General features: G+C 38.1%; 2 protein-coding genes across 2 annotated transcripts in view; one reads left to right on the top strand and one right to left on the bottom strand.

The window, feature by feature from the left end:
• The window catches only part of SIM2 (SIM bHLH transcription factor 2), a 59,653-nt gene extending 39,418 nt beyond the window's left edge, over positions 1-20,235 (top strand). Inside the window, exons 9-12 of the mRNA XM_084297600.1 lie at positions 4,348-4,495; positions 6,448-6,616; positions 7,580-7,988; positions 15,796-20,235. Of these exons, the coding sequence (XP_084153726.1) occupies positions 4,348-4,495; positions 6,448-6,616; positions 7,580-7,988; positions 15,796-16,523 (1,454 nt within the window). The 3' untranslated portion in view covers positions 16,524-20,235. The remainder of the gene's footprint in view (positions 1-4,347; positions 4,496-6,447; positions 6,617-7,579; positions 7,989-15,795) is intronic.
• Positions 20,236-20,265: 30 nt separating this feature from the next.
• The window catches only part of HLCS (holocarboxylase synthetase), a gene marked incomplete at its 5' end in the record, with an annotated part of 124,313 nt that continues 119,116 nt past the window's right edge, over positions 20,266-25,462 (bottom strand). The window contains 2 exons of the mRNA XM_084297587.1: positions 20,266-24,614; positions 25,087-25,300. Of these exons, the coding sequence (XP_084153713.1) occupies positions 24,446-24,614; positions 25,087-25,300 (383 nt within the window). The 3' untranslated portion in view covers positions 20,266-24,445. The remainder of the gene's footprint in view (positions 24,615-25,086; positions 25,301-25,462) is intronic.

Genomic DNA, 25,462 nt, shown 5'->3' with positions numbered 1-25,462 from the left:
TTTTAAAAAGAGACACATCATGTTTACTGACTTTAAAAACAAACAAACAAACAAACAAACAAACAAAAAACATTAACAAAACAGAATAACTGAAAACAGTTCTCTAGATACTGTACCTGAATTGCAAAGATAAATTATTGTAAAGTTTAAAATCAGAAAAAAAAAAAAGAAAGAAAGAAAAAAAAATCAAAGCAATTAAATGCCAAGAAGCAAAAAGAAGGAAATGGCTAACACTTGGGCAACAGTAGGAACAGTGCAGAATCATAGTCAGAATACTAAGCAACAGGAATTATTAAAACAGATGTAAAGTGTACAAACTTCCTCTGGGGAGCACTGTTATAACTCACCCACCATCCATCAGCAAATGTCTGAGGAACACAAGCAGTAAAAGGTTGGCAGGTTTGACGTACACTTCTATAAAACAATCTGATGATTAAGTGTCATCTGATGAAGAAATCTGGAGAGAAACATCTTACACCTAATAAGGGTATTTAGCAAAAAAGGAAAATATAGCAACCCTAAAATAGGGTAACCAATTGCTCTTTCTTAGAGGAAAAAAAGCCCAGACTGAAGACCTGAAGTTAGTGAACTTTGTTAGGCAGCACAGAGAACAAAACAAAGGGAACAGTGAGGGAAACAAATTAGATGCAATATAAAAAGAACATCAGACTATGAGGAAAATGTAGATGTGAATATTTGCCTAAGGTGTGCTGGCAGTAAACAGCGTTTCCTGTTTTAAACATTTGATTTACTTCCAGCTCTATGAAAAAGTTTCTGATATTTGAACTAGCGCTATTTATTTCTATAGCACCATCAATATACACAGTGTTTTCTCTGCAACGGGGGAAATGTGGCCACACAAATGATGACTCCTTTCATTCTGAAAGACATTTAGAACTTCTCCTTAGATTTAGAAACTTTCATCTAAAAGACAGGCTAGAGAAGCTCTTCCAGTCCAGACAAAATATTCCTCTATTCCAGAACAGACAAACTATTTTTCTGGCTTCAGAGAAATCATCGCTCATGAAAAAAAATCATTTGTACCATCATCTCTCTGTGAGGGAGATTTTGTGCATCCCACATGTTGTAGCATCATTGCTCTTCCCACATTATAAACTCTTAAAAGAATCGCTTCTCTGTGCCTTGGCAAGACAACCCACAGCCCCATCTGATGCCATCACCAAAGCTTCCTTTTTCATTTTGCTGCTTCCTGGAAATCAACCTATGTATTTATAGAACCTATCTCAAGGGAGAGCACAGTTTGCTGTCCAGGGCATTGAATCTGCTGTTGCTCCCCTGGTAATCAAGAGGATTCTGTCAGAGCTGCACTCGTTTTTAAGAGGGCAAAAGAACTGTAGAGGCTGCTGGGGCACCAACCACTGACCACACCACCCAAGAGCTGTGCCGATGACATGCCAGGTTGTGTGCACCAGGGAAGCTAAAGCAGTAACTGCTGCGACAGCAGAACCAAGAAGTCCATTTCTCTGAGTGGTATCTTGAAGCGCAGGCTGGCAACTCCCAGCTGCATGCCTGTGAGCCTGCTGGAGCCTTTTAAAATAGCCATCAGTGACAGGCCAGAAGGACCAGCCCAGCCAGCCCAATGCCTTTTTCAGCTTGCCTGCTAAACCAGGAGGGAACCACAACACAGGAACACCCAGCTACAAATGGCACATCTCAGAGCCAAGGCTAAAGCCACTGAGTCCTCCCTGTCTGATTGCAGCGGAGGCCACCAAGAAGTCTAAGCCTGCACAGATTGTCTTGGTAGTGGATTTACCTCACTCCCGTTTCTGAGGTTTCCCAATCAGCATCAAACAGGATAATTTCACCAAGGGCCAAATGGAAATTGACCTCATTTACTGTATCAGAAGCACAGCTACTCTTCCTGAGCCAAGGTCAGACTTTCCCCACATTGCTAAAAATGCAGGAGACGTGGAGTCCTCCCCTGTCCCAAGAGAAATATTGGTTTGTCCATATAATTAGGAAGGAAGGCTGAACACTGTAGTCCTCAGTGGTTTTCACATCTTTTAAAATACTGTCTTAACTGAAGAGCTAAAACAGGGATTTTTATTTTTTTTTTTAATAAAAAGGAAGAGTTAGAGAAAGTGAAAAGCCAAAGCACATGGAAGAACTCTGTGATAGCTGGTGAACCACTAGAGCATTAATCTCCATTATGGAAAACTGAAGCCCCATTACAAAAATGTTTGTTAGATTATCTAGGCCAAAATGTAAGTATCATTTTCTAGGAGTGGACAATTTGGATTACAGAATGGCAAGAAACATTGTGAATCCATGGAACATGGTTGGTTATTAACAAATACCTTTACAACAGGTTTATTTGGCATCATTACACTGAATCTATGAGTAGCAGATACAACACCTTTACTTTGGAGTGATTTATTGCACTTTAACAGTATATGTGTCTATATATTTTGTGTGTGTGTTTAAGAAATTAGACACATTTCCCCTATTTTACTTATTTATTTATTTTTTTTAACATCTGCACATAGGCCCACCTCTCCCTGCCTCTCTGCAATTATTCTGTGTAGAAATGTAGGTGCGAGAAAGAACACCTGTAAGCATGAAGCAAAAAGCTGATGTATGAGATACTTCAAACTCTACATAGTAGTGGCTGGGTGTTAGCAAAGACAGGTTCTTGAGTGTTCTGCAGGGTGGGGTTATTTATCTTGTTGATTTCTGAACAAATAGATACCATATCCTGTAATGGAAGGAGAACTGACACTTCCAGAAACACCTGTCTAAAGTCAGTTAGCAAGAACCTGATTTTCTTAGGGAGATTAACTTGATTTGAAGAAAAGGTTGAGTATGTTGTGACTTGTACAAGTGGACAGGAGAGTAAACAGTCCAGAGAGGACCCCCATGCAACAGACTTAAAAGACTTCTTAGCAAGAACAAACACTATTGCTCTTCTGTTTCTGTCAGTCTTCCATTGGGCTATTTATGTTATCCACACTATTGCAGTCTTTGATATTTATTGAAATTACAAACCCACACTGTCCCAAGTAAAATATGAACAAAAAACCCACAACTCCAGTGATGGCTGTTGGCCATGTAATTAATTAATAATCTGGACAACCCCCCCCCAAAATTATGCACTTTTTTGTTCTCAGTTTAATACTGGATGTCCTCCCTGTCAGAAGAATCTCCTATGAATGCTAAATATAAGCCATATAGTCCAATTTCAATTGATCATTTGCTCTACTAGAGTGTACTGAAAGAGGCAACCTGTTTGATCAGCTTATTTCTGCTCTGTTTCTGCACCTAGCATGTATACCAAGAGAACAAAATTACAGTGAGCTTTGATAATGATTTCAAAGTAGTATAAATCCTACATTGGAAGGCAGTAATTCCATTTTTTCAAATTTTTGGAATTACACAAAAATATAATTTTTGCGTAATAATGTATTACACAAAGCTACAAGGAACTGCTGCTATTGATTACTTTTCTTTTTTTTAAATAGTTTGAGTATCAAAATCAATCTCTTATTTTCTAATTTAAAATAAATATCTAATCGTATAGGGGAGTAAGAAGGTTGAGTTCTGTAAAGACGTGCTTCTGGGTCACACAAGAGAAAAAGAATCTTTGAAGGCTGGGAAGTATATTCTGGTGAATTATTAGATAAATGCTTGGCACTGGACCAGAAAGATTTGTGGCTAGATTAAATATTTAAAGATGCTGCACAACTCATATGCCAAAACATCTTTATTCACAGAGAATCCAAGCTGGTGTTTAGAACATTACATTTTTAGTGAAATCTATCTGATAACTGATTCATATCTCTGGCCCTGTCTTTATTTGTGTGCTTAAGAACCAAATAGCATTTTAATTTTTCTCTTTTAAGTCAACCTTCAAGATGTAGTGCTTACATAGGAAAAAGCATTATAGCATAAAATTGACTCCAAAATACAGTTATCTTTGAAGGTATGAATATCAAGTGTTTCCCAAATATGCTGGAAAAGTTCAAGGCAGTTGTGTCCACTTCAAAATACTTCTGCTGCCTTGAACTTCTCATTTTCAGTTAGAAGATTAAAAATAATAAATGTTTTTTGCTGAATGTAAAAAAGAGAGCAGGGTGAACTGGAAAAGAAAGAATACAAACCTTAATAGTTGAGAACATGCTACTTGTAAACAACATAGTGACATCATGAAAAGATGTAAAAGAGTAGGACAGATATCTTTGCAAGGAAGCTATCTTGTGTTTGGTGAGAGAAGGAGGTCTAAAAAAGGGGAAGGAGGGAGAAAATTCCCTCCCTTGCAAATAAATCTCTCCAGGAAGTGGTCACAAGTGCAAGCAATGTGAAGTGCTTTTTTTTCTATTTTATTCACAGTGCTGGTGAAAGGCCAAGTCACAACCAAGTACTATCGGCTACTGTCCAAGCATGGAGGCTGGGTTTGGGTACAGAGCTATGCTACCATTGTGCATAACAGCCGTTCATCACGGCCTCACTGCATAGTGAGTGTCAATTATGTCCTTACGTAAGTCAAAATACTTTGTACCATTACGTGTTATCAGAAATTGATTCATTACTAATTGAATCCTTTACGTTTGCTTTATTTGTGTCTTTCAGTATCATTCTGTGTTTGCATGTTGCAGCCATTTTTCTCTCCTCATATCCTCCCTCTTTTAGCTACAGAAGCACACTGAGCTAAAAAGAGATAGTATTTTTGATGTTTATTTCATATACCATCTTCTTGAATGTGTAGTACCACTGGTAGCTTTTTGTGTTAGACCTGGAAATGGTTCTGTAATTGGCATCAGAACTTCAGTGGTGCTGTCCTGACACAGCAAGAGCTACAGCTACCCAGCAGAGTACACAGCATCAGTTTGCCAAACAGAGAAACGGTAGGAAGCTTTACTCCTCCCAGGAGTGGGTGAATCATGGAGGATTCCCTCACTAGCCTTGGGTTGCAGGCACTCGGGGTGAAACAACCTTCTCACAATGCCAAGCAGCTCCCACTGAGCTTGTGAATGTGCAGAGGTTTGGCATGCAGTTTATGAATTCTGGTTCAGTCATAAAGGTGAAGGTGACAAAATTCCTGTTTTGATATCAACCTGAGAGAGACAGAAATCTGCACAGAATAAGAGAGATAAGCAACAGTGGAACAGACTGTGCCTCAAAAGAGTATCTTAAAAAAAAAAAAAAAAAAAGATGATAAAGGGCACTGCTTTTGTTGAACAACAGCAGAAAAAAACAGGGAACTATACACCCTTTTGTCTACACTTGTCCGTTTCTTAACTGGCTTGGAAGTAAATTGTGTTTGCATGATGTTTGTGGTAGGGTCATATGTGTTTGCATATTATACTGCTGTTTCTGCTACCCGACCTTGAGGAAGTAAAGTGTATGACCAGGTAGCCACCACAGGATGTTTTTTCAAACTACATGACGTAGGTATGCAGCCCTGGACACATTGGCCAACACTGCAGTCATTGCTGTACAGATGTGAGAGCCAGTGGCACTAAGGAAAGACTCCGTCCTGCAACCTGATTGAGTCCCATGAGCTGGGGCAAGTGATTTGAATAAAAAAGAGGAAGCTATGCCAGGGACGTAACAGTATAATCTTCAAATTTATTTCCAGGTTGTTCACCATTAAAAAGCAATGGAAAAGAGTTCTAGATAGGAAGTGTTAGAGAAGTAGTTTTTTTGTTATTGTTATTTGTTTGTTTATTTTAAAGTTATTGTTTCAAAAATATGCTCCACTGTTGCTACAGACAAAACAAGGGGAGACCATTAATCATCAAGAATATATCAATTTATGTTTCAATAAATGATCCATAGTCTGTCCTTGATTTGTTTTTTTTTTTTTTTTAGCCTGCTTTGTAGATCTGCCCTGTATGTAGAACAAGTAAAAATGAACAAAACAGAGGAGAAAAACAATATTGCAGCTCCGATGGCCTAGTTACAAGGACATTGTGCTGACAGGAGAGGAACATTGCTCCTATAACCTCTCCTCGGAGCAAGTTGTGAGAGCCAGGAAAGAGACCAAAAGAGGCAGGTGACCTATTCTCCGTAGTCACCAGTGACAGGACCCATGGGAACAGTGTTAAGCTGAGGCAGGGGAAGTTTAGGCTGGACATCAGGAAGAGGTTCTTCACTGTGAGGGTGGTCGCACACTGGAACATGCTCCCCAGGGACGTAGACACTGCACCAAGCCTGTCTGAATTTAAGAAGAGATTGGACTGTGCACTTAGTCACATGGTCTAAAATTTTGGGTAGACCTGTGCAGTGCCAGGAGTTGGACTTGATGATCCTTATGGGTCCCTTCCAACTCAGGATATTCTATGATTCTATGACCCCCAGTCTAGCATTGCACACTCATTCTTGGAAGAATTAAAACATTGTGAAAGTTAATATATTTTCAATGAGTTATTTTGGATCTGTGTGGTATGTTTGAGTATGTAATCTATTGGACTGTTTTTTTTTTTGCAGAGATATTGAGTATAAGGAGCTTCAGCTGTCACTGGACCAGGTTACCATTTCTAAGTCACAGTTCTCATGCAGAAACTCAGTATCTACCTCGCAGGAAACAAGGAAAATAGTAAAACCCAAAAGTAACAAAATGAAGGCAAAACTCAGAACAACGCCTTACCCACAACAGGTGACTTTTTCAGCAGTATTTACTTGTCAGTTATTGTGTTAGAGTCCTTGGGCCAGGACAGAAATCCTCTGGAACTGAACTTCCTGTAAAGCTGACTACAGCATGCTCTGCTGCAAGTACATCCTTGTAGGCCAGAATACAACCAGACCCTTATGTTCTTGGGGTGAACAGCATAAATAGTACAAAACAGCTCTGGCAAGTGATGCAAACAGAAAGACTTCTGGATTTGGAAGATATAAAGTCCTTAAAAACAAAACAAAACAAAAACAATGTGTTTTCTTGGTCAGAAGAAGAAAGCCATGTATTAAGGACAGCTGTGCTGTGAAAATTTGAGCTAGCATAAAATACATCTTATTCACTGCTGATGTGCAGAGCTCTAAACATCACATAGACATTGGCAGTTTCCTTATGCTGGAGAATGCTTCATAGAAAGGAATCCTAGCAAACAGAGTGCCGGAGTGGGATTTGTGATATCTGTCACTGGGTGTGCTAGAACTAGATGTGAAAGGGAGCTATGCAATGAATATTGTTGGAAGAGGTTACTATTACCTTAAAAAAAAAAAAAAAAAAAAAAAAGGCACTGAATGCATCTAGTACATACACTTCAGTCAAAACATCACATTAATGGTCTGACACTGCACTTATCAGTAACTTCCTGTGCTCTGCAACAAACTTATGCCCGCTGGTATTTACAACTGCCTACAATCACTAGCTAAAATCCAGCTGGCAAATTATCAAATAAACCCTTAACATTAGGATGACAAAATTGTTCTTTGTTTGCATGTTAAGTGAAGGTTAGGTATAGTGAAGACAAGGAATTTCAAATGCACTGGTAAGCCACTGTAGCCAGTGAGATTGCAGTTCAAGGAGGCCCAGCTTTGGGCGCCTGTATGATATGTTATGCGGTTTCATATAAAAATTGGTCGTTTAACTCTCTTACCCTCCTTTTTCTCTTTCCCCCAGCAATACAGCTCATTCCAAACAGACAAACTGGAATGCAGCCAGGTGGGAAACTGGCGATCCAGCCCTGCAGTGAACGCTGCCACCATTCAAGAACAAAACTTCCATTCAGAAAACAGTGAACTTTTATATGCCCCGTCATATAGCTTGCCTTTCTCTTACCATTATGGACACTTCCCTGTCGAATCTCATGTCTTCAGTAGCAAAAAGCAAATGTTGCCTTCTAAGTTCGGGCAGTCTCAAGGAGCACCTTGTGAAGTGGCTCGTTTTTTCTTGAGTACGCTGCAGACAAATGGAGAATGCCAGTGGCATTATGCCAACTCCTTGGTACCCAGCAGCCAGTCACCATCCAAAAATCTTCCTGAGCAGCCAGTGAACATCATCCGGCATAATCTTGCACAGAGTTATGAAGGTGGGTGTCACTTTAAAAAAAGAAAAATGGAAAAGAAAAACTGTGGGGTGTCTGGGAAATATTTGTAACTGTAATTTGAAAATAGGAAATACAAGATGTTCAGGAAATACAGAAAATCAGAAACTGTGAAATGTAACATCTGATATGTTTATAGTATTTGCATGTTTATCTCACTTCCCTTTACCATAAGCACTTGATTAGGAGTATTAGGAGGGAAGGGATGCCATCCAGAGGACCTGGACAGGCTCAAGAGGTGGGCCTCTGCGAATTTCATGGAGTTCAGAAAGGCCGAGTGCAAGGCCCTACACATGGGCTGGGGCACTCCCAAGCAGAAATACAGGCTGAGCAGAGAATGGATCAAGAGCAGCCCCGAGGAGAAGGACCTGGGGGTGTTGGCGAATGAGAAGCTCCACATGAACTTGCGATGCGCAGTTCCAGACCAGAAAACCAAACATATCCCGGGCTGCATCAAAAGAAGCGTGGCCAGCAGGGCGAGGGAGGTGATTGTTCCTGTCTGCTCTGCTCTTGTGAGACCCCACCTGGAGCCCTGTGTTCAGCTTTGGGGACCCAGCACAAGAAGGACACGGACCTGTTAGAGTGGGTCCAGAGGAGGGCCACGAAGATGACCAAGGTGCTGGAGCACCTCTCCCGTGAAGACAGGCTGAGGGAGTTGGGCTTGTTCAGCCTGGAGAAGAGAAGGTTCAAGGAAGACCTCAGAAAGGCCTTCTAGTATCCAAAGGGAGCTACAGGAAAGCTGGTGGGGACCTCTTTGTCAGGGAGTGCAGTGATAAGACAAGAAGGAATGGATTTAAGTTGAAAGAGGGTAGATTTAAATTAGACATTAGGAAGAAATTCTTCACTGGTGAGGCACTGGACCAGGTTGTCCAAAGAAGCTGTGGTTTCCCCATCCCTGGAAGTGTTCAAGTTCAGGCCGGATGAGGCTTTGGGCAGCCTGGTCTGGTGGGAGGTGTCCTTGCCCATGGCAGGGGGGTTGGAACTGGGTGGTCTTTAAGGTCCCTTCCAACCCAAACCATGCTGTGATTCTATGATTCTATTATCAAACATCAGTTGCAAAAATGTAGTCACCAGAATTGCTTTTAGAACAGGGCATACCACCTCCTTCAATACTGGCCTTAATGCTTTGCACTGTCAGAGCTGTGTAGTGGAATTACTGAGGTAAGTCATCACTGAAGTCAGAAAGAAACAAATGCACTTCAGTTCACGTACAGAAATTAAAATAAACATGATGTGTTTCCACAAAAATTGCAGGTTGTCCTTTCTGAATATGAAGTCATTCTGAGTGTCAGTACCTTACAGTTACTACACGGCATGACAAAATGAAATGCTCTGTCTTCCTGCTTCATTTGAAATGTCTTCAGTGCTCCCCCCGATCAATTGTGTCACCTCTCTGTGCAGACGGTTAGCTCAAATACTTTGAAGGAAGCACTGAAGACATTGATTTCTCTGAGGTGGCAGCCTATAAGAAATAACCTTTCAAAGCTGTAAATAATGTAAACAAGCTAAAGATACGCTCTAATCCTTAGATCTCATATACATTACATTGATCTGCATACACCATTTTGATAATTTAAAAATCACCAATGGGGGCTGTTTGACATACTGTTATAAAGTTGGATGGAAACATTTCTTTCTTGTAACTTCATTATGGATGTGATGGAGGTAGCAGTAATGAAAAATAAATAAAAAATATTAGTAAGAAAAAAAAAATAGAAAAGATAGGCTCAAAATTCTCTGTATACCAGAAATGAGCATTTTTTTTCTCGTAGGGACATAACATTAAATATTCCAGATCTGAAGGGAACATCTGCAGATGTTAAAATATGAATTTACTACAAGAGAGAGGAGATGGTATCAGAGAGTGAATGTGTCTACCACAAAATAACTTTGGCCCAGGGTTCCGTCCTTCATGGGACCATTTGAAGTGACCTAGCTGACTGTCATATTTTACTTTATTGTCCTGTATTTAGGTTGAAAATAAGTAAAATTGAAGCTTTTCTTACAGCTTAGCACAGGTTAAATTTTATTTTATTTTTATTTTTTATTTTTTCCCTGAGCTCCTTTAATGTGCTGGCTTCCTTTTGCTGCTGTTGTGGGCTGGATGTCAAAAGGGGTAGCTTTAAACCAGAAGAGATAGGAAGTGGTCAGAGCACCAAGTTTGTTGGAGTTCAAGAAACACTTGGACAATGCTCTCAGACACATGGTCTGACACATGGGTGGTCCTGTGCAGAGCCAGGAGGTGAACTCAGTGACCTTTGTGGGTCCCTTCCAACTTGGGTTATTTTGTGATTCTATGAGATGTTTTAGGAATGGTTTTGTCCCTTCTAAAGATGCTGTGTCTTTGTGGGTGAGAAAGAAGTTATATCTTTTGAAAAGTATAAGGATAAAAGTAAACCACCACCAGTAAGTCTGCAGGAACAAAGCTATCCTGTGTGTACAGATGTCAGCCCAGCTTTTATTCTCTGCTTCCAGACTAATGGATGCTGTGAGACTGATTGAGAAAGTAGACCCACCTCTGCCTACTCAGAGGTTGCCATCAGATATACTGAGAATGGATGTGGAAAGAGCAGCCTGTTCAGAGAACAGTTTGTAAAACTGACCACGGCCATAAAATTTGCCAGAAAAGCCTGGTGAGCACAGCATCAGACAAGCAATTTACCATCAGTTGGTAGATGTGGGCAGATAGCTCCCAGAAGAATTACACAGGAACACTATTGAATCTGTTTAGGGGGAAAAAAAAAATCAACAAAATGCCAAAAGCAACTGCTGTTTTTTTTTCTGTTTCATCATGCATGCATACTTTCACCATTTCCTTGTGACCAGGAAAATGGAGCTCTACTACCAGCAGGTCTTCCTTGCGATTCTACTTGTACTTAAGCTTTTGTTGCTTAAGTTGGAATATGTGGGTTCTCTTTTGAGTGGAGATGTATTTTAATGGATGCTTAGCTATTGGGTATTTGATGAAAAGTGACTTGGTACAATTAATTCTCTGCAAGATCCCTTACAGTTCTGCTATTTAGGAAGGAAAAAAGAATATGGTCAAACTAAGGCCAGGTCAGAGATCATTGCTGGAGTCCACACACAGTGCTGAGGATAGGGAGAGAAAAGCAGAGCAGCCATTGCAAGCAGAGGATTTATCTCTAATTGTTCCCAAGTTTGTTTCCTCGTGAGGTAGAATTAGCCCTGTTGTACTTTTGCTGAGACTGTTGGCAAAATAGAAATCTGGACCTTTGGAAGCAACTTTTTGCTTCGAATTGAAAGGGGCATCTGATCTTCCTTACATTGTCAACTGCTGCTTTTTTCAGTGGTTCACTGAAAAACTGACAGCTAGTAAGCTTCAAAGCAGAGAGGATCTGCTTAGCATCATTATCTTCAGTCCAAAGGCAATGCCAAATATGACATCTGGCAACCGGGTTGGATGCTAGGGCTATTCCACATCACATCCATAGAGGCATCTGCCAAAAATGCCGTAGGCCAGAGACATTTTTCACTATGGAAAATAGTTTCTTTTGGAGAGATCAGAGATTTTAAGATGATCATGCCAAGCCATCAAAGCTCTGGAAAAGCACGTAGCAGATAAAACTGCCTGCAAATCAGATGCTGCCGCCTCAGAATCTGGTTTCAAAGCTTCTTCCTCTTTTTTTCCAGCTGGCCTACTCATCAGTAAAGAAACTCTCTTCAGAGAAGACAACCATCTTCTTAGTCAGGGATGTTCCTTTCTACACTTGAACAGATGCATTACTACCATGGGTACCAAAGTATTAGCACTTCTCATAAGTTATGTGTTGGCCAGTCTGTATTATCTGTATGAATCTTAGTGCTACAATTCATGATAAAACTCAGGCAATCATGAAGAATATTAAGGAAATCCATGAAAAGGTTTCTCTCCACCCATCTTTCTGACCCCCTAAAACCTCGTTCCCCAGGTTTTACTTGTGAAGTAATATGACATCTTCCTTGAAAAAATGTCATCCCCTAAAGAGGTCATGAAGACCATATTGTCTTACTATTGTTTTTTGGAGGGAAAATAATGGAAAAACTTGTAATTACAAAATCAACTCATGCCTCAGAGTATTTGCAATTAGGGTTGAGGCCAGAACACAGGGCAGATGTCAAGCTAATCTACAAAAAATATCTTTGTCATTCACATGGACAAGTCCACGTGCATTGTCTGTTGTATCTCTGAGTTGTTTATCTCTGTCACACCTTTGTGACACAGGAGTGTGTGACCTGAGCACAGAATAGCAGCTCTGCTCACTGGTCTTCAGCATAGCTAGGAATGATGAGTACTTGCTCCTCTTCTCTGAAGAACCTCTTGTACCAAGGATTAGGAAACATACTGAAATATCACGGGGTACACGTAAACATTCAGGTGTTGGCATTTGTCTTTTCAGAACTAGTAGTAACTGTCAGGAGCATACTCTTCTGAGATTAATGCAGATCAGAAAGCCCAAAGAAAAGTATGCAAGACATAGCATGCATGAAGAGAGCTTCCCCAGTGTTGTAAAAAATGGATGAGATTTTCCAGAGATAGGATGCAAAACTCTGCTGATAAGGACTGCATACCTTCTGCATGACGGTCTATTCAAAGTACTGGTCTTTCTTTGATTTATGCTGGCTCTAAGATGCCTTTCCTTCATTGTTTACTGAAATAGAGGCAATGAGAAAACAAGGAACAGATCTACCTGTTAACTTCTTGGTATAAAAAGGCATGCTTGTAAATGAAATATCTTTTCTGCAACCATCTTTCCCATACTGGGCACCAGCTGATCTTTGCACTATGTAAAGGTCAGGAGGGAACACTCCTCACTGCAGCACCAGGTTAACAGGGGAAAAGATTACTCTGGTACACTACAGCCATGCATAGACATGATGTTTTACAGACCAGTTCCTCCTAGGGTAGCCTTCCTGGTGCCATTTGGATGGTGGGATGCTGAACTCTGAGCAGGCTGCCAGAGGTGGGGAGCTCTAATCTCGGGATTTTCACTCTGTTTGCCTGAGCTGCACCCAGTGTGCAAGTGGGAAAGCAGAGCTCCTTGGCAAGAATTAACAAACGTGATGCCTGAAGGACGGAGCTTGTTGTTGCAGTTGTAGGCTGCTATGAATGGAGGCAGTGTAAGGAAGTATGAAGGGGCCTTCTAGAAAGCTACTATCACTCTGGTATGATATACAGCCTTAGATGTGTGATAGGTCTCTCTTAGCACAGAGGATTGAGTCAGAAAGCATCCCAAATGAATGCACTGACTTAAGTGCGTTGAATGCAAGGACTGTAAAGCATTTTCAGGGCTGGAGAACTTGCGGAGCGCAGGGGACCCTGTCGCACCTGCTGAGGCAGATATGTTGGCACATGCCCGTGTGCTGGATGGGTGGAAGCAGTCCTGGGATGCTGCCCTTCCACAGCAGCACAGAGCAACGGGTCACAAGAGAACTCCCCATGAGGAATCCTTCCCAGGGCATGCCTGGGTTTTTCTCCTTGAAGGAAGGCAAAAGCAGGTTTTCGTCCAGCTCCACTAACTGTTCTGAATGTGAGTGGGCAAAAAACTACTGTGCTCTGTTGCACTGCAGACTTGCTTAACTGTCTGCTCTAACTCCACAAAAGTGCTGACAACTTTAATGGAAGCCTGCAAGCAATTAACCAAATGCTTACCTTCTTCCTCAACAAGAGAGATGAAAACCATGTTTGAGACATGGGATAGAAAAAAAATTGATAATATCCTGTAAATCTCCAAGTATGGAAATTACTTCTTGGTACCAAGAAAGCAGCTATCAGCCCAGCAGAATTTGAGATTACAAATGAAGATAAAAAGATTGTGTCCAACTGTTTCCCTTGATGCTTCGGCTTCTTACAGATGTAGGCTCTAAAAATGGAAAAGGGCAATCTTTTGTTCAGAGACGAGAGCAGAGCCATAAGGTAAGAGTACTCTGTCATGCAGTAAGAGAACAAACCCATGACTCTTGTGGAAATGTCAAGTTTGGGAAAAACACCAAAACTGGTATTCTGGCTTAGTTAAATCATGTTAGTTTTACCTCAGCAACTCTCAGCATGGGTACTTAATTCATGGTAAGAATGCCAAAAGTGGAGTTAAAATTATAGTGGTATAATTACACTAGTAAAATTTCTAAGTTATTCTCAAGCATGTGGCTGAATCCCTGTTTTGATTTGTGATCCAAGAGGGCTCTTTTTCAACAGCTGACGAGAAGTCAGTTCACTTAGGGCTGCATATACTTCTTGGTACAGAAATGTCTGCATACAAATTAAAAACAATAACTTGAAAGGTTGTTGCTTCTTGGAGGATGGTGGGTTGATCAAGAAGAAATTGGATCCAGATTCCTGTTTAAATTCTGGTGTTAATTATGTGGTGCAACTCCCACTGAAATTAATGAAGCTATGCATATAAAAAAAAAAAAAAAAAAAAAGGTACAACTGAGCTATTTCTGCTTCCTCTGTTATACATGAAGGCTTTTCCAGTCTACTATAGCACAGGGAATATTTAATTATTAGCGGGTGCAGTTATGTCAGCAACTACTACATGGGAACTCCAAAACTTTTAAGATGTTGAATAAAATTTTTAGAAAAATAGAAAGCCCTTTTTACAAAAGGCACTTAGGGGTTCAGGACTTTCAGTAACCACGACACAAAATGGAGCTTAGGCTTAATTTGAGAAATATGGTAAGTGCCTCATTTAACCTTTAGCATAAAACTTTCAAATATGCCTTGTAGGAGTAGTATAACTGTCAAACTGTTCATACAAGATACTCAGCACAAAAAAATAGTACTCACAAAATTTTAGCCATATTGTATGGGAGTAAGACAGTGTTTTTTTTTCTCTTATCATTTGTTGATAGATAGGACTCTACTAAAGGAAAAGTTGTGTAAAACAAGCAGAAAATGATAAAAACAATTCAAACTATTAAATGAGTTTAGCCACCATACAAAAGCTTCAGGGAAAAGGTTCTCAATTTATTTTAGAGAAGCCTGAATAGAAATCCTAGGTTCCAAATCTCTTGAAAATTTAAAATTTAGCTCCTGATTTTCAGTGCACACCCAGTTCAGTACTCCTATATTTGAATGTAAAGATTTTCAGTGTATATTGTAAATCACATTTATAGTATATGTACAGTTTCACCATATAAAAGTATCTCAAAGGCAGAGATCCAGCATTACTTAAGCTGTATTTCTGTTGCTCTCAGTAGAGATTTTTAATATCCAGAAAAAAAAAGTCTCCAACATGATGGAAGTCAGTATCTAATACTATACACTTACTTCCCCTTTCATTACAAGGGCAAGTGTCCAGTATACTTAAACAGTGACAGGAAAAATAAATTCTATTTTACTGTAATCACTGACATTTAGTAAATGTTAGACTTCCTTTGATAAATCATTTGTTGAGTTCTGAAAAGAGCTTATTAAGTCTGAGTTTTTTAAATAGCAAGTCACTTTTCCTAATATTTAGTTCTTAGTTTTTGTTTCCTGATTTGACCATGTTAACAATGACAGTGATTTATGATCATACAGTCAAATAAACAAATGGGCATTTCACACAGTAGCACGAAAAACATTTTTGGAATTGCTCAACACCTTTCTGAATGATTTTTGACTTTTCAGTACTGTCTTAGAGAAGCTTATCCAAAGCTACTGAGGCAAACGGAAGTGTCTCTGATGTCTTCAGTGGGACTTGGATCCATCCCAAAACAAATGGGTATTACAGTTCAGTCATAAAAATTGTCAGAGTGTAACTATTATATGAGCTCGTCTCCAGTAATTAACATGTTTTCTCTTTCCTGCAAGTGCCCATATCAAACAGAAGATACAACCAAGATGCTCTCTCTGACAACTTTACAAGTTGCACAGCACCCGTGCCAGGCAGCAGATACAAAGAAGAGATTTATGATTCCGGCATCATGAAACCCAACAAAATAGAGAACAGGATTCAGCCACCTCACCATCTTATTAAAGAAGAAAACAAGTTAGGCTTTAACAGAGACCTACAAGAAAAAATGAGCATTAATGAAAGTTCTTTTTCAAACTCAATAGCTAATTCCTTGCTGCCAAAATCAGAATGTTTCCAGCCTAAAGCTATAGGACAATTAAGTCATCTCCTACCAGTGCCCTCTGTATATGAACAAACGAGACGGATTTGTATGAAAGAACCTAAATACGGGCATATTAGTCACCATGCTACAAATCTAGATGAAGTGGACAGTGATGAGAGAATGAGTGTAAAGCTCGATCATGACTCTGAAAGTGAGTGTGTGATGGATGTAAGACCCTCTGGACAAGTTCCATTTGTGCTTCTAAATTATCACCATGTTTTAGCTAAACATGGCACATTTCAAACTTCATCATGTACAGCAACAGGACATGTAGGAGAAAATTATGGATACAATTCTGAGGAAGTAAATACATTTATTTACAAAAACCAAAGCCCCTCATCAGCTTCTTCTCCAGAAACCCACAAGGAAACTGCACTACCACATTATATTGGAACTTCTGTAATAATAGCCAATGGAAGGTGACAGTAGTAGAAAAGTATTTACATGTAATCAAGAAGCCAAACTGTAATGATTTCCAAAAAGCATGAGAAAACATGGTTACATTTACTGAGCATAGCTGAAGGTCAATGAGGGACAGACTTGTGTGTTCCTGGCAAGCCATGTGTAACAGCACCTTTAAGGTCGGGAAAAAAGAACACATCTAGCTTCAGTGCTTCGTTGTCAAAGATTAAGCTCTGGTGCCAGTGAGAAGACTTGTTACAGATCTTATTTTTGTTATTTTATAGTGTGCAACAAAATGAAATGATAGGTGTTATATGCAGAGATTTATATGAAGAACATTTTTTCCCTTATCCCCTCCTTCTCAAAGTACGTTCAAGATTTTTTTTTTTTTTTTAATCATTATCATAAACTGTACACTCTAGTTTAGGTATTTTTGACAAACTGTGTGAAACCTTACATCAACTCTCCACCCATATGTTAAATATCATGACAAATGAACTTTGTTTAAAGAGTGGTGATTTTTAGTATCCATAATACAGTTGTAAAAACCAAACAGAACTCAGTTTGGAACAGGCTTATTTATTAATTATCCAAAAGTTTTTAAAATAAATCAAATCTGAATTTGATTTATTTAAGATAGATTTCAGGATTCAGAGATTGTTACTGCCACCATTTAACTTAACAAGGAATGATATCATGACAAATTAATACATAAAAATATACATATTAAAGGGTTACAGGTCTTGTCATGGCAAATTGGGACAAATCACATAGTAGGAACTAAAGATTATTCCCCATAAAAATGTAATAAGAAAAAGAGACTTCTAAAAAGTGTATTCCACTGAATATTCTGGGAGAACGCTGTGTAGTTTTTCAAACCAGCTAATCAAAAATACATTTAAATAATAGCACCAGAAAATGTTTTATTTATAGTAAAGGGAATAATGAACATTTACTATTTATTTTAAACTTACTAGTAACCTTCTGAAGTTTGAAAAGTTCGTTTTTTAACACACTGCACTTCCTTAAGCATAAATCTCATTGTCAACACAAAGGTAAGATTAATATTTGCCTGATTCATGCACTTCACAAATTATGTCAGTGGACAATCTGAATAAGGAAAGTCAGAAGTCATTGCACAACCACAAGAAACAAGATTGCACTTGAAGTAAAGCCAGGTTCATCATTGCTTTGAAGTGAACCCTTCACAAATATCTCAAGTTGTGCCAATAAACTAGAAAGCAAAAAGCATAGAGCATATATTTAAATTCTGCCCAGCCTATTAGGGACACCCCCCCCCTCCTCCCCCCCCCCCTCCCCGTTTTTACTTCTTTGTAAAGTTTGCAAACCAAGAAATAAGGAAACATACGAATCTGTGTGTGTTTTCCTGACAAGTTGGTCCAGTTTGTCTTTCACCCACTTCTGGAACATTCACGTGCTTTTGATAAAACAACGTATGGCTCCCTACATAATAGGTGTAAATAATAATAAAGGTTTTTGTAGATCCGAGTCCACCATGTTTAGCTACATTTCTTAGCCCCATTCAAAGCTAGTTTACATTTTAGAAACTTTTTTTCTCTTATCAGACTCTCTCCAAAGAGACCTTTGCTAAAGAAAATGCTTACCTGGCTTGTGCAATATGGAAAAATACTTGCTCATGGATTGCACCTTGTCAGATAAAAATGTAATGAAATACACACTTTTTTAAAGTACACGTTCTCCATCTTGTATGTACAGCAATAATATTCAGTCACCTCCTTGCACGTATGGATATTTATTGCTATGAGTAAACAATAATACTGTTAATGTGTTTGAAAATAATCTTCAGTATTTGTATTGCTTTCAATTAAAAGTTTAACACAGAAAGCTTTATTATGAAGCTAAATCAGTATTCATTTTGCAAATCCACAGCTGCCTGACTTAATTTGCTAAAAAAAGATACGTTTAATGACAAATATAAGCAAAAATATCTGATCAGTCACTACAAGAATAGAGACTTTGTAGCAAGAATAAAAAAATAGCAAAACCAAACCAACATATTCACTTCAATTGTACTCCTTGAGTTTTCTAAAGCTAGAGAAGGCATTTCTCCAGAAATGTTGTGAGTATTATTATCATTCTGATTTCATTAATTGATGAGACTCAAGCTGGTTTTATAGTGGCTTTACTTAATAGCTTTCCCAGCCAGTGTTACTCACGAACGCACCCAACTTCTTAGAAGATACAATTATGCTATGACTTGTATGTTAATTTTCTTAAATTAAAACCATACCCTATTAAGGAGTAACTGACATTGTTTGCATCATTAAAAAGAAACCTGATGCACAATTCTTTCATAACACGTGTCTCTCCATACATACCTCATTAGTGCATTGCTGCACATGAAGTCAATCTGGTGTATTTTTCTGTTCTTATAAGTAATTCTCATAATAAAAACATGTTTTCAGGAACGTACAAATTAGGCTTGGGTTAAAAAACACCATTAATATTTTTCAGTTAAATACCACAAAATATTTTTCCAGCGTCTAGCTTGTTATTCACACTTCCAGGCTTTATTCAACAAGCCTGAGTAGAGGAGGTGTTCCATCACCCTCCCACAGATGTTTTGCAGTATATGACATTCAAATACACAATATTTCCCCGCTAGGAAATAATGAATCAATTATGCATTCACATATGATAATACAGAGTAGGTTTTAGAAAAGATCTGTGATTATAAAAGCAAATGTGTGAAACATTTTTCCTGCCATTCCAAAATAGAAACTGCAATTGCATATTCACATCTGGAATGTGAGTACATTATACTGAGAGAAAAATAAGAGTTCAGACAGTGACTTTTAGTCAGTTAAACTACAGATGTTTATAGTATGCTATTACTGTAGAATGTGGTACAGCCATTGACAGTGGCAATGCTTTTAATAATTGGAAAAAATTATGTCATGTAAGTGGAGTGTGAATTGCATTATGTTATGAAAAATAACCTAAGTTCTCTCCATCATACTTATTCGAGCCAGTATAGAAATCTTTATCATAGATAACTTTATCATGCAATTTGATGGGATTTAAAATCTTGGGAGAGGTCAGGCCTAGCAAGTAAAGTCTATGCAGAATGAAAGAGAGAAAGAGAGTGAGAGGGGTAATGATTTACCAAAATATAAAGTTGGAAGTGTTAATCCCATATTGATGTCTCAAAAGTTTTTATCCTTTTAATAGAAACAGTGCAATGTAAATAAGGTGGTAAGGGAACAGACTTCTCTCCAGGTTACAACCATGTAATTTCAAAAGGGCATTTAAACAATTTAATGAAATTAAGCACAGTGGACTATAGGTGTAAAATCTTCTAACAGATCACTGAGATAAAGTGGAAATGCTCTCTTTATGAATGGGATACCTGCCAGATATTAGCATTTCTCTAGAAATCACAAAACACCACACCAAGCATTTTTTCAACATTTCAGTCATACTTCAAAAGCGACACAGAAAAAAATTAATTTCATTTTTTCCTGAATATTAGATTTTTTTTTTTATTTTTTTTTTTATATGATGCAGATATGAGCTATTTGGCAAATGTAGGTGAAAAAGCACGCAAAACAAACAACCTATTAATGCTCAGAATTATATATGTATTCCCTAAAAATGTAAAGCATTTTTGCTTATTTATTATGTAAAACAGAACTGTTAAAATGATAATAAAGTCCTGTAGCCAAAGGAAAAAATGAGTTTGATTTTTTTTTTACTACAAAACACAAGGTTTCACAAAGAATAACACTGTATATTTGAAAATTTATTTCAATTATGACACTATATTTGACAGTTAGTACATCATAAAATACAAGGAATTATGTATTCTGTTTAAGCCACATCGCATTTTAAAGGGAGAGTCTTGGAGAATGGAAAATAACACAGAATCACTAATGAAACACCCTAATGCAAGATATTCAAATACAGCATCAGTTTACAATTCCTCCCTGCAGTTCTTTTTTCTCAGTTGTTTGCTACATGATGATACTCTGCTGCATGCCACCATTTTTTGACCTCTGTTCTTACTTCAGTCCAGATTTAATTTCTTTGGTGTCTGATCATTGCTGTGCATCACTACCATAACTTATGCATGCAAATGCTTTTATCAAGCCAGCTTCCCCCAGGAATGAATCAACTGTTAGCAGCGCAAATCTTTTTCACGACACCTACTAAGCTGTACTTCAGAAAAATTTGATGTAGCTATTGCATATTACAAAGTAGTTGCAGAGAGTAATTTTTTAGACTGCTGAGGTCTTGTAGCTGGATCAGAAAAAGCAAAAAATAATTTAACCCCCCCAACAGTTGCACAATTAAACAGCAGCATAAAGAATTAAATACTTTAATATTATTTCTAGATAATAGCCCTTGAAGTATATTATATTTGCTAGATAGATTTTAACAACTCTCTGAAGTCTTTTAAAACATTTTAATAGAAGTGAGATGTACTGCTTGAACTCTTAAATGTTAAGTACATTATTACTTTTTCAAATCTTTGGAAACAGCATTGGTTCTGTCTGGACACAACCTGCTTACTCTTTCTGAACACAGACGTGCCAATACACTCTGCTTGCTCTGCAAAAGTTTTCTTATCAATAAACAATCTCTATAGATATTTTCACAATGTGTAATTCAAGAAACATTGTAACAGTCTCGGAGAAAAAAATGAAGTCACAGAAATATGGACACCATAATAAATGTTTTTGAAAGCACTTCATCGAGAAAATAGTTTAAGATATGACATCAGCCTCACAATGAAATAAGTGGTTTACTAATCTAGACATTTAATAAAATTAAACATTTTCAGTGCATTACTTCTGGATCTGGAGATGTCTGATTCTCTCCATACCTATGTTCAGAGACCATACTACACCACATTTGTCTGTCTTATATAAAGAACAATAATAAAAATGATTTCCATACAAAAATGTTGTGGTTTTCTGGGTGTGCCAAGTTTGCCATAAAAAGAACAAGATTACTGGCTGTGCTCCCCAAATACCTTAAGATGAGTGCGGTATAGGAAGGTTGACTGGCTTTCTTGACAGTAACAGCTGCAAGCCAGAATGACCCGATTCCGCTGCTCTGTATATAACATGAATTTTCTTTGTGAAGTTCTTTGGTTCTTCTGAAGGAAAGGTCAAGTCTGTAACAAATGCTTTATCCAACTCAAGGCTGTTTCCACAAGACAGAAGGTAGTTTTAAAGACACAGGAAGAGGCCACTAAAAAGTTGAGGCAAAGTGGTATTCCCACACCATCTACCTATGCTCTAACAAATCCGCACTTGATTAGTTCTTATTTATAGAAAGAAAGTTCAATGCTAAGTTTCAATGCAAACCTTTTCTGAATAATTTTATAACTCAAAGCAAGAATAAAACATGCTTTTCATTAAAAAAGACTATGAAGAAATCCAAAATGGAATGATAGCAACCATGAAATATTGCAGCGTTTTTTTACTACTAAAAAATACATCTGCCTTCTGCTCACTGTGATAGCTTAGTAAAGTGAAATTTTGCAGGTACTCCATCATGTCCTTCCAACAGGAACATGTTTTATCATTTTTCCCCATCATTCTTATACAGTACTTGTCCCTAGCGTAGGGAGAGCATGTTTTAAGGAAGCAATTCAAGTCAAAACCCGATGCCCAGCCTGATTATTAAAAGGAATCTCCACAGGCACTCATCAGTGTATCTGGAATATGAGTGATATCAATGATGTTTCCTGTTGGCACAGTCTACTGTACCAAAACAGACAGTGTTTTAGCTACAAATTTCATATTGAGATACAGATCTAAAGTTTTGTAAAACTCTGTGGTTGAAAAAAACAGTACCAGAATTTTGCTTTCCACAGCTGACCAGCAGCAGCATGCAATGCTTATGAGCTACTTGAAGGAAAAGGTAAAAAAGAAGTGAAGATGCACAAAGATGTATACATACACAAATGCACACACACAAACACACTACATATATGTATATATAAATGGGCTCTTTTTTATTTAAACTTTATTAACTCAGACTCAAATTTAATTCAATTATAATATACATCAATATTTGATTCTGAAATAAAGGTAGCTGCCAAAAATTAACAGCCCAAAGCAGTTTTGACGCATCTGGTGGGAAAATGTGAAAATCGGTGTTCGTGTGTATCATTTTAACTAAGCCAATTAACAGCTGTCTACACTCCACTGTACAGTTCTATGAAACATTGGTGTGCAGTCTCATATGATGCAGATCACAAGGGAAAACAAAACAGCAGGGGACAGACAACCAGGCACACACACTAATATACTGTGATATGGAGCAAAAAGTCCTGAATGTAAGAGGGACAACTTAATTTTTAGCACTTGCTGCCAAACCACCTAAAACCTAATATGTGAGGATTACTCTAAATTACCATTACAGACTAGCTTCCTTGCTTTAAGACTTCTTGGCTTTGTAACTGAAACAATCTACTAACATGTTCAGATTGTTTATGAGGTGAACTTTAACCTAAAAAAAAACATTTCTGGCTAGTAGACAGAAGTGCTTTGTGGAAACCAATTTGGCTGATCCACCTTTAGTAGGGACAAGGTAACATAATAAGCAGTGCTGCCTACTTGAGGAAATGAAGCTGGCCACATCACACCTATGATAAACTTTTCGTTTGTAGAGAACCATTTGAAGTGCTCTGGTGGCCAGCCTCCTGGTGCAAATTCATCTTGCACAGGAGAAAAACTCAACAATCTGCCTATCCAACAGAAGCTCCCACACGTCTACCTTACAATGTTTTCCAAACATGACCACAATAATGCTGTGCAGCCAGCCCCAAAAGCAAGTAATTCCCAGGTTAGCAGATGTTAAACCTCTTGTTCTCAGTGGTTAGCAGCAAAAACAGATGCCCTACGTTGGGAAAGGAGAGGTGAAACCAGAAATGATGGAAGAGAGTTTGGACAAAGATAACTGAGTGTTTTCTTGTTTTCACTGTAGTAATTGTTTACTGCAGGGATCTTAAAGAGTGGGGCATTTTCTCTTACTCATTCTCTTAACTTCTTTACTACTACAGTAGAATTACTATTAAACTCTAAACTGTTTAGACTTCCATCCCCTGGAATGGAATCCTACGATAACCCAGATAAGAGCTTTTCAACTAGGTGTTACACCTGTCATGACCTCCAGTGGGCTATTCTTATAGGGCTAAAACCTCTCAGAAAACTGTAATTTAAAGGAGATATGAGATGATTTGCTTAGATCCAACTGAGTAGAAAAAGCAAAAATACATTGGTATAAACAACCACAGTTCTTACGAGCTGATGGAAAACTCTCCAAAAACTCAAGGCAGCCATGACAGAGTTGCAGACCTGAGACCAAAGCACAGTATGTAAACTGTTGTATAGATCCATATGGAGAAGAACCAAGTCAGCAAGGTTCTACTTAGACCCGAAGCTAAGCACAGTGGCAAGCCCACTAATTCAGAAATATATGATGAGCTCTTCTAGATGATTCCACTGCAGACAACAAAAAACCCTGAATCTAGTTAGTAAAAACACGGTAAATATGTAAATCTTGTACAGTATTGCACTAAGCACAATCAAAACACCCCTTCTTAAAACAAAAGATTTAACCAAATACAGTGTGTAATCGAAGAAAAAGTTCTGTTCACTATAAAGTATTCCTTTGAAATCAGGGTCCTTTTAAAGAAAAGGTACTTACAAAGAATGGCAACTTAGATGTGTTTTTAAGTTAATACATAAGAATAGAGGACTTTAGCAAAAAGATACTTCTTCTTAAACTGTTGAAGTTATCCATCTCAGAGAACAAAGACATCAGAAATTGGAAGAAAAACAAAAAAACAACCATGCCATCACCCACCCTCCCACCTTTAAGCAAGCTTAGCTGCTTGGTGTTGAACAGTAAAGAGCCTTCTTTTGCATTGTGAGCTCTGAGGACTGTTAATGCTTTGGGATTATGAGGTTTCTCAGCATGTCAAAAGAGTTGCCGTCTGGATGCACAGACTCTACACCTTTGCCTTCTTCATGAACTTGAAGGAATCCATAATCATCTATCCCAACTATCCATGCGATTGGGCCCTCCTCATTGTAGAGATGGACTTGCTTACCACTGTCGTTAAAGAAAAACAGACAGTTATGAATTAATTGATTGCAGAAACAATAAAAAAATAACAGAGGACTACTATCTGGTAGAATATTCTCACTTTATGGGTTCTTAACAGAGAATGTTTTTCAGCAATATTTTCTATTTCCTGCTTTACTTTCTTTCAGTACAATTAACATTTAAAACCCCCATCACCTCTTTTTTGTTCTTTTTTTTTTTTTTTTCTTCCTTTTGGTAAAAGATGATTACAGCAGCTTTGTAAAATACTTAGAAACACTCTTTAACCTGTGCTAGTTCATTGATTTTACTATGTGTTATTTTCATTCTCACCAAAGAATTACATCCTATTTAGGAACATACATTTCAGTTAAGTCACCAGTTTTAAAGGCAACCTGGTAGAACATTGAAAATGGAAGATAAAACATCCATGAGTTATCTCAAACTTTCTTAAAAGAGATTTAAAAGACATTATGCTTACCTGTGTATCCAGTACTTGTAGTAACGGGGAAGAACTCCGTTGGGCCCTTTCTCCTGAAAAATATCGATAAGCCTCTCTAGCACAGTTACAGTTCTTGCAATAAGGCAGTCTGCAGTTAAAGGCTTCAGTTTTGTCCCCTCTTCCTTATTAAATTTTGTGATGAGGTCATTGATGCATATGGTGGGGTTGCTGTTGTTCACATTAAATCCAAAGCCTGAAGAAGACAAACCAAAAGAACAGGACAGGATTTTTAAATATGACTATTTTGTCTCTAATAAAAAGTTTGTACTTCAACTAGTTGATATATTATTATCTCTGAGGATTTTTTTTCCAGTATTTCTTCAGTCTCTTATACCTCTAAATCTTTCTATTTGCA

This window comes from Netta rufina (assembly GCF_964035555.1).
Source record: "Netta rufina genome assembly, chromosome: 1".
NCBI lineage: Eukaryota > Metazoa > Chordata > Aves > Anseriformes > Anatidae > Netta > Netta rufina.
This window is presented reverse-complemented; position numbering and strand designations above follow the sequence as displayed.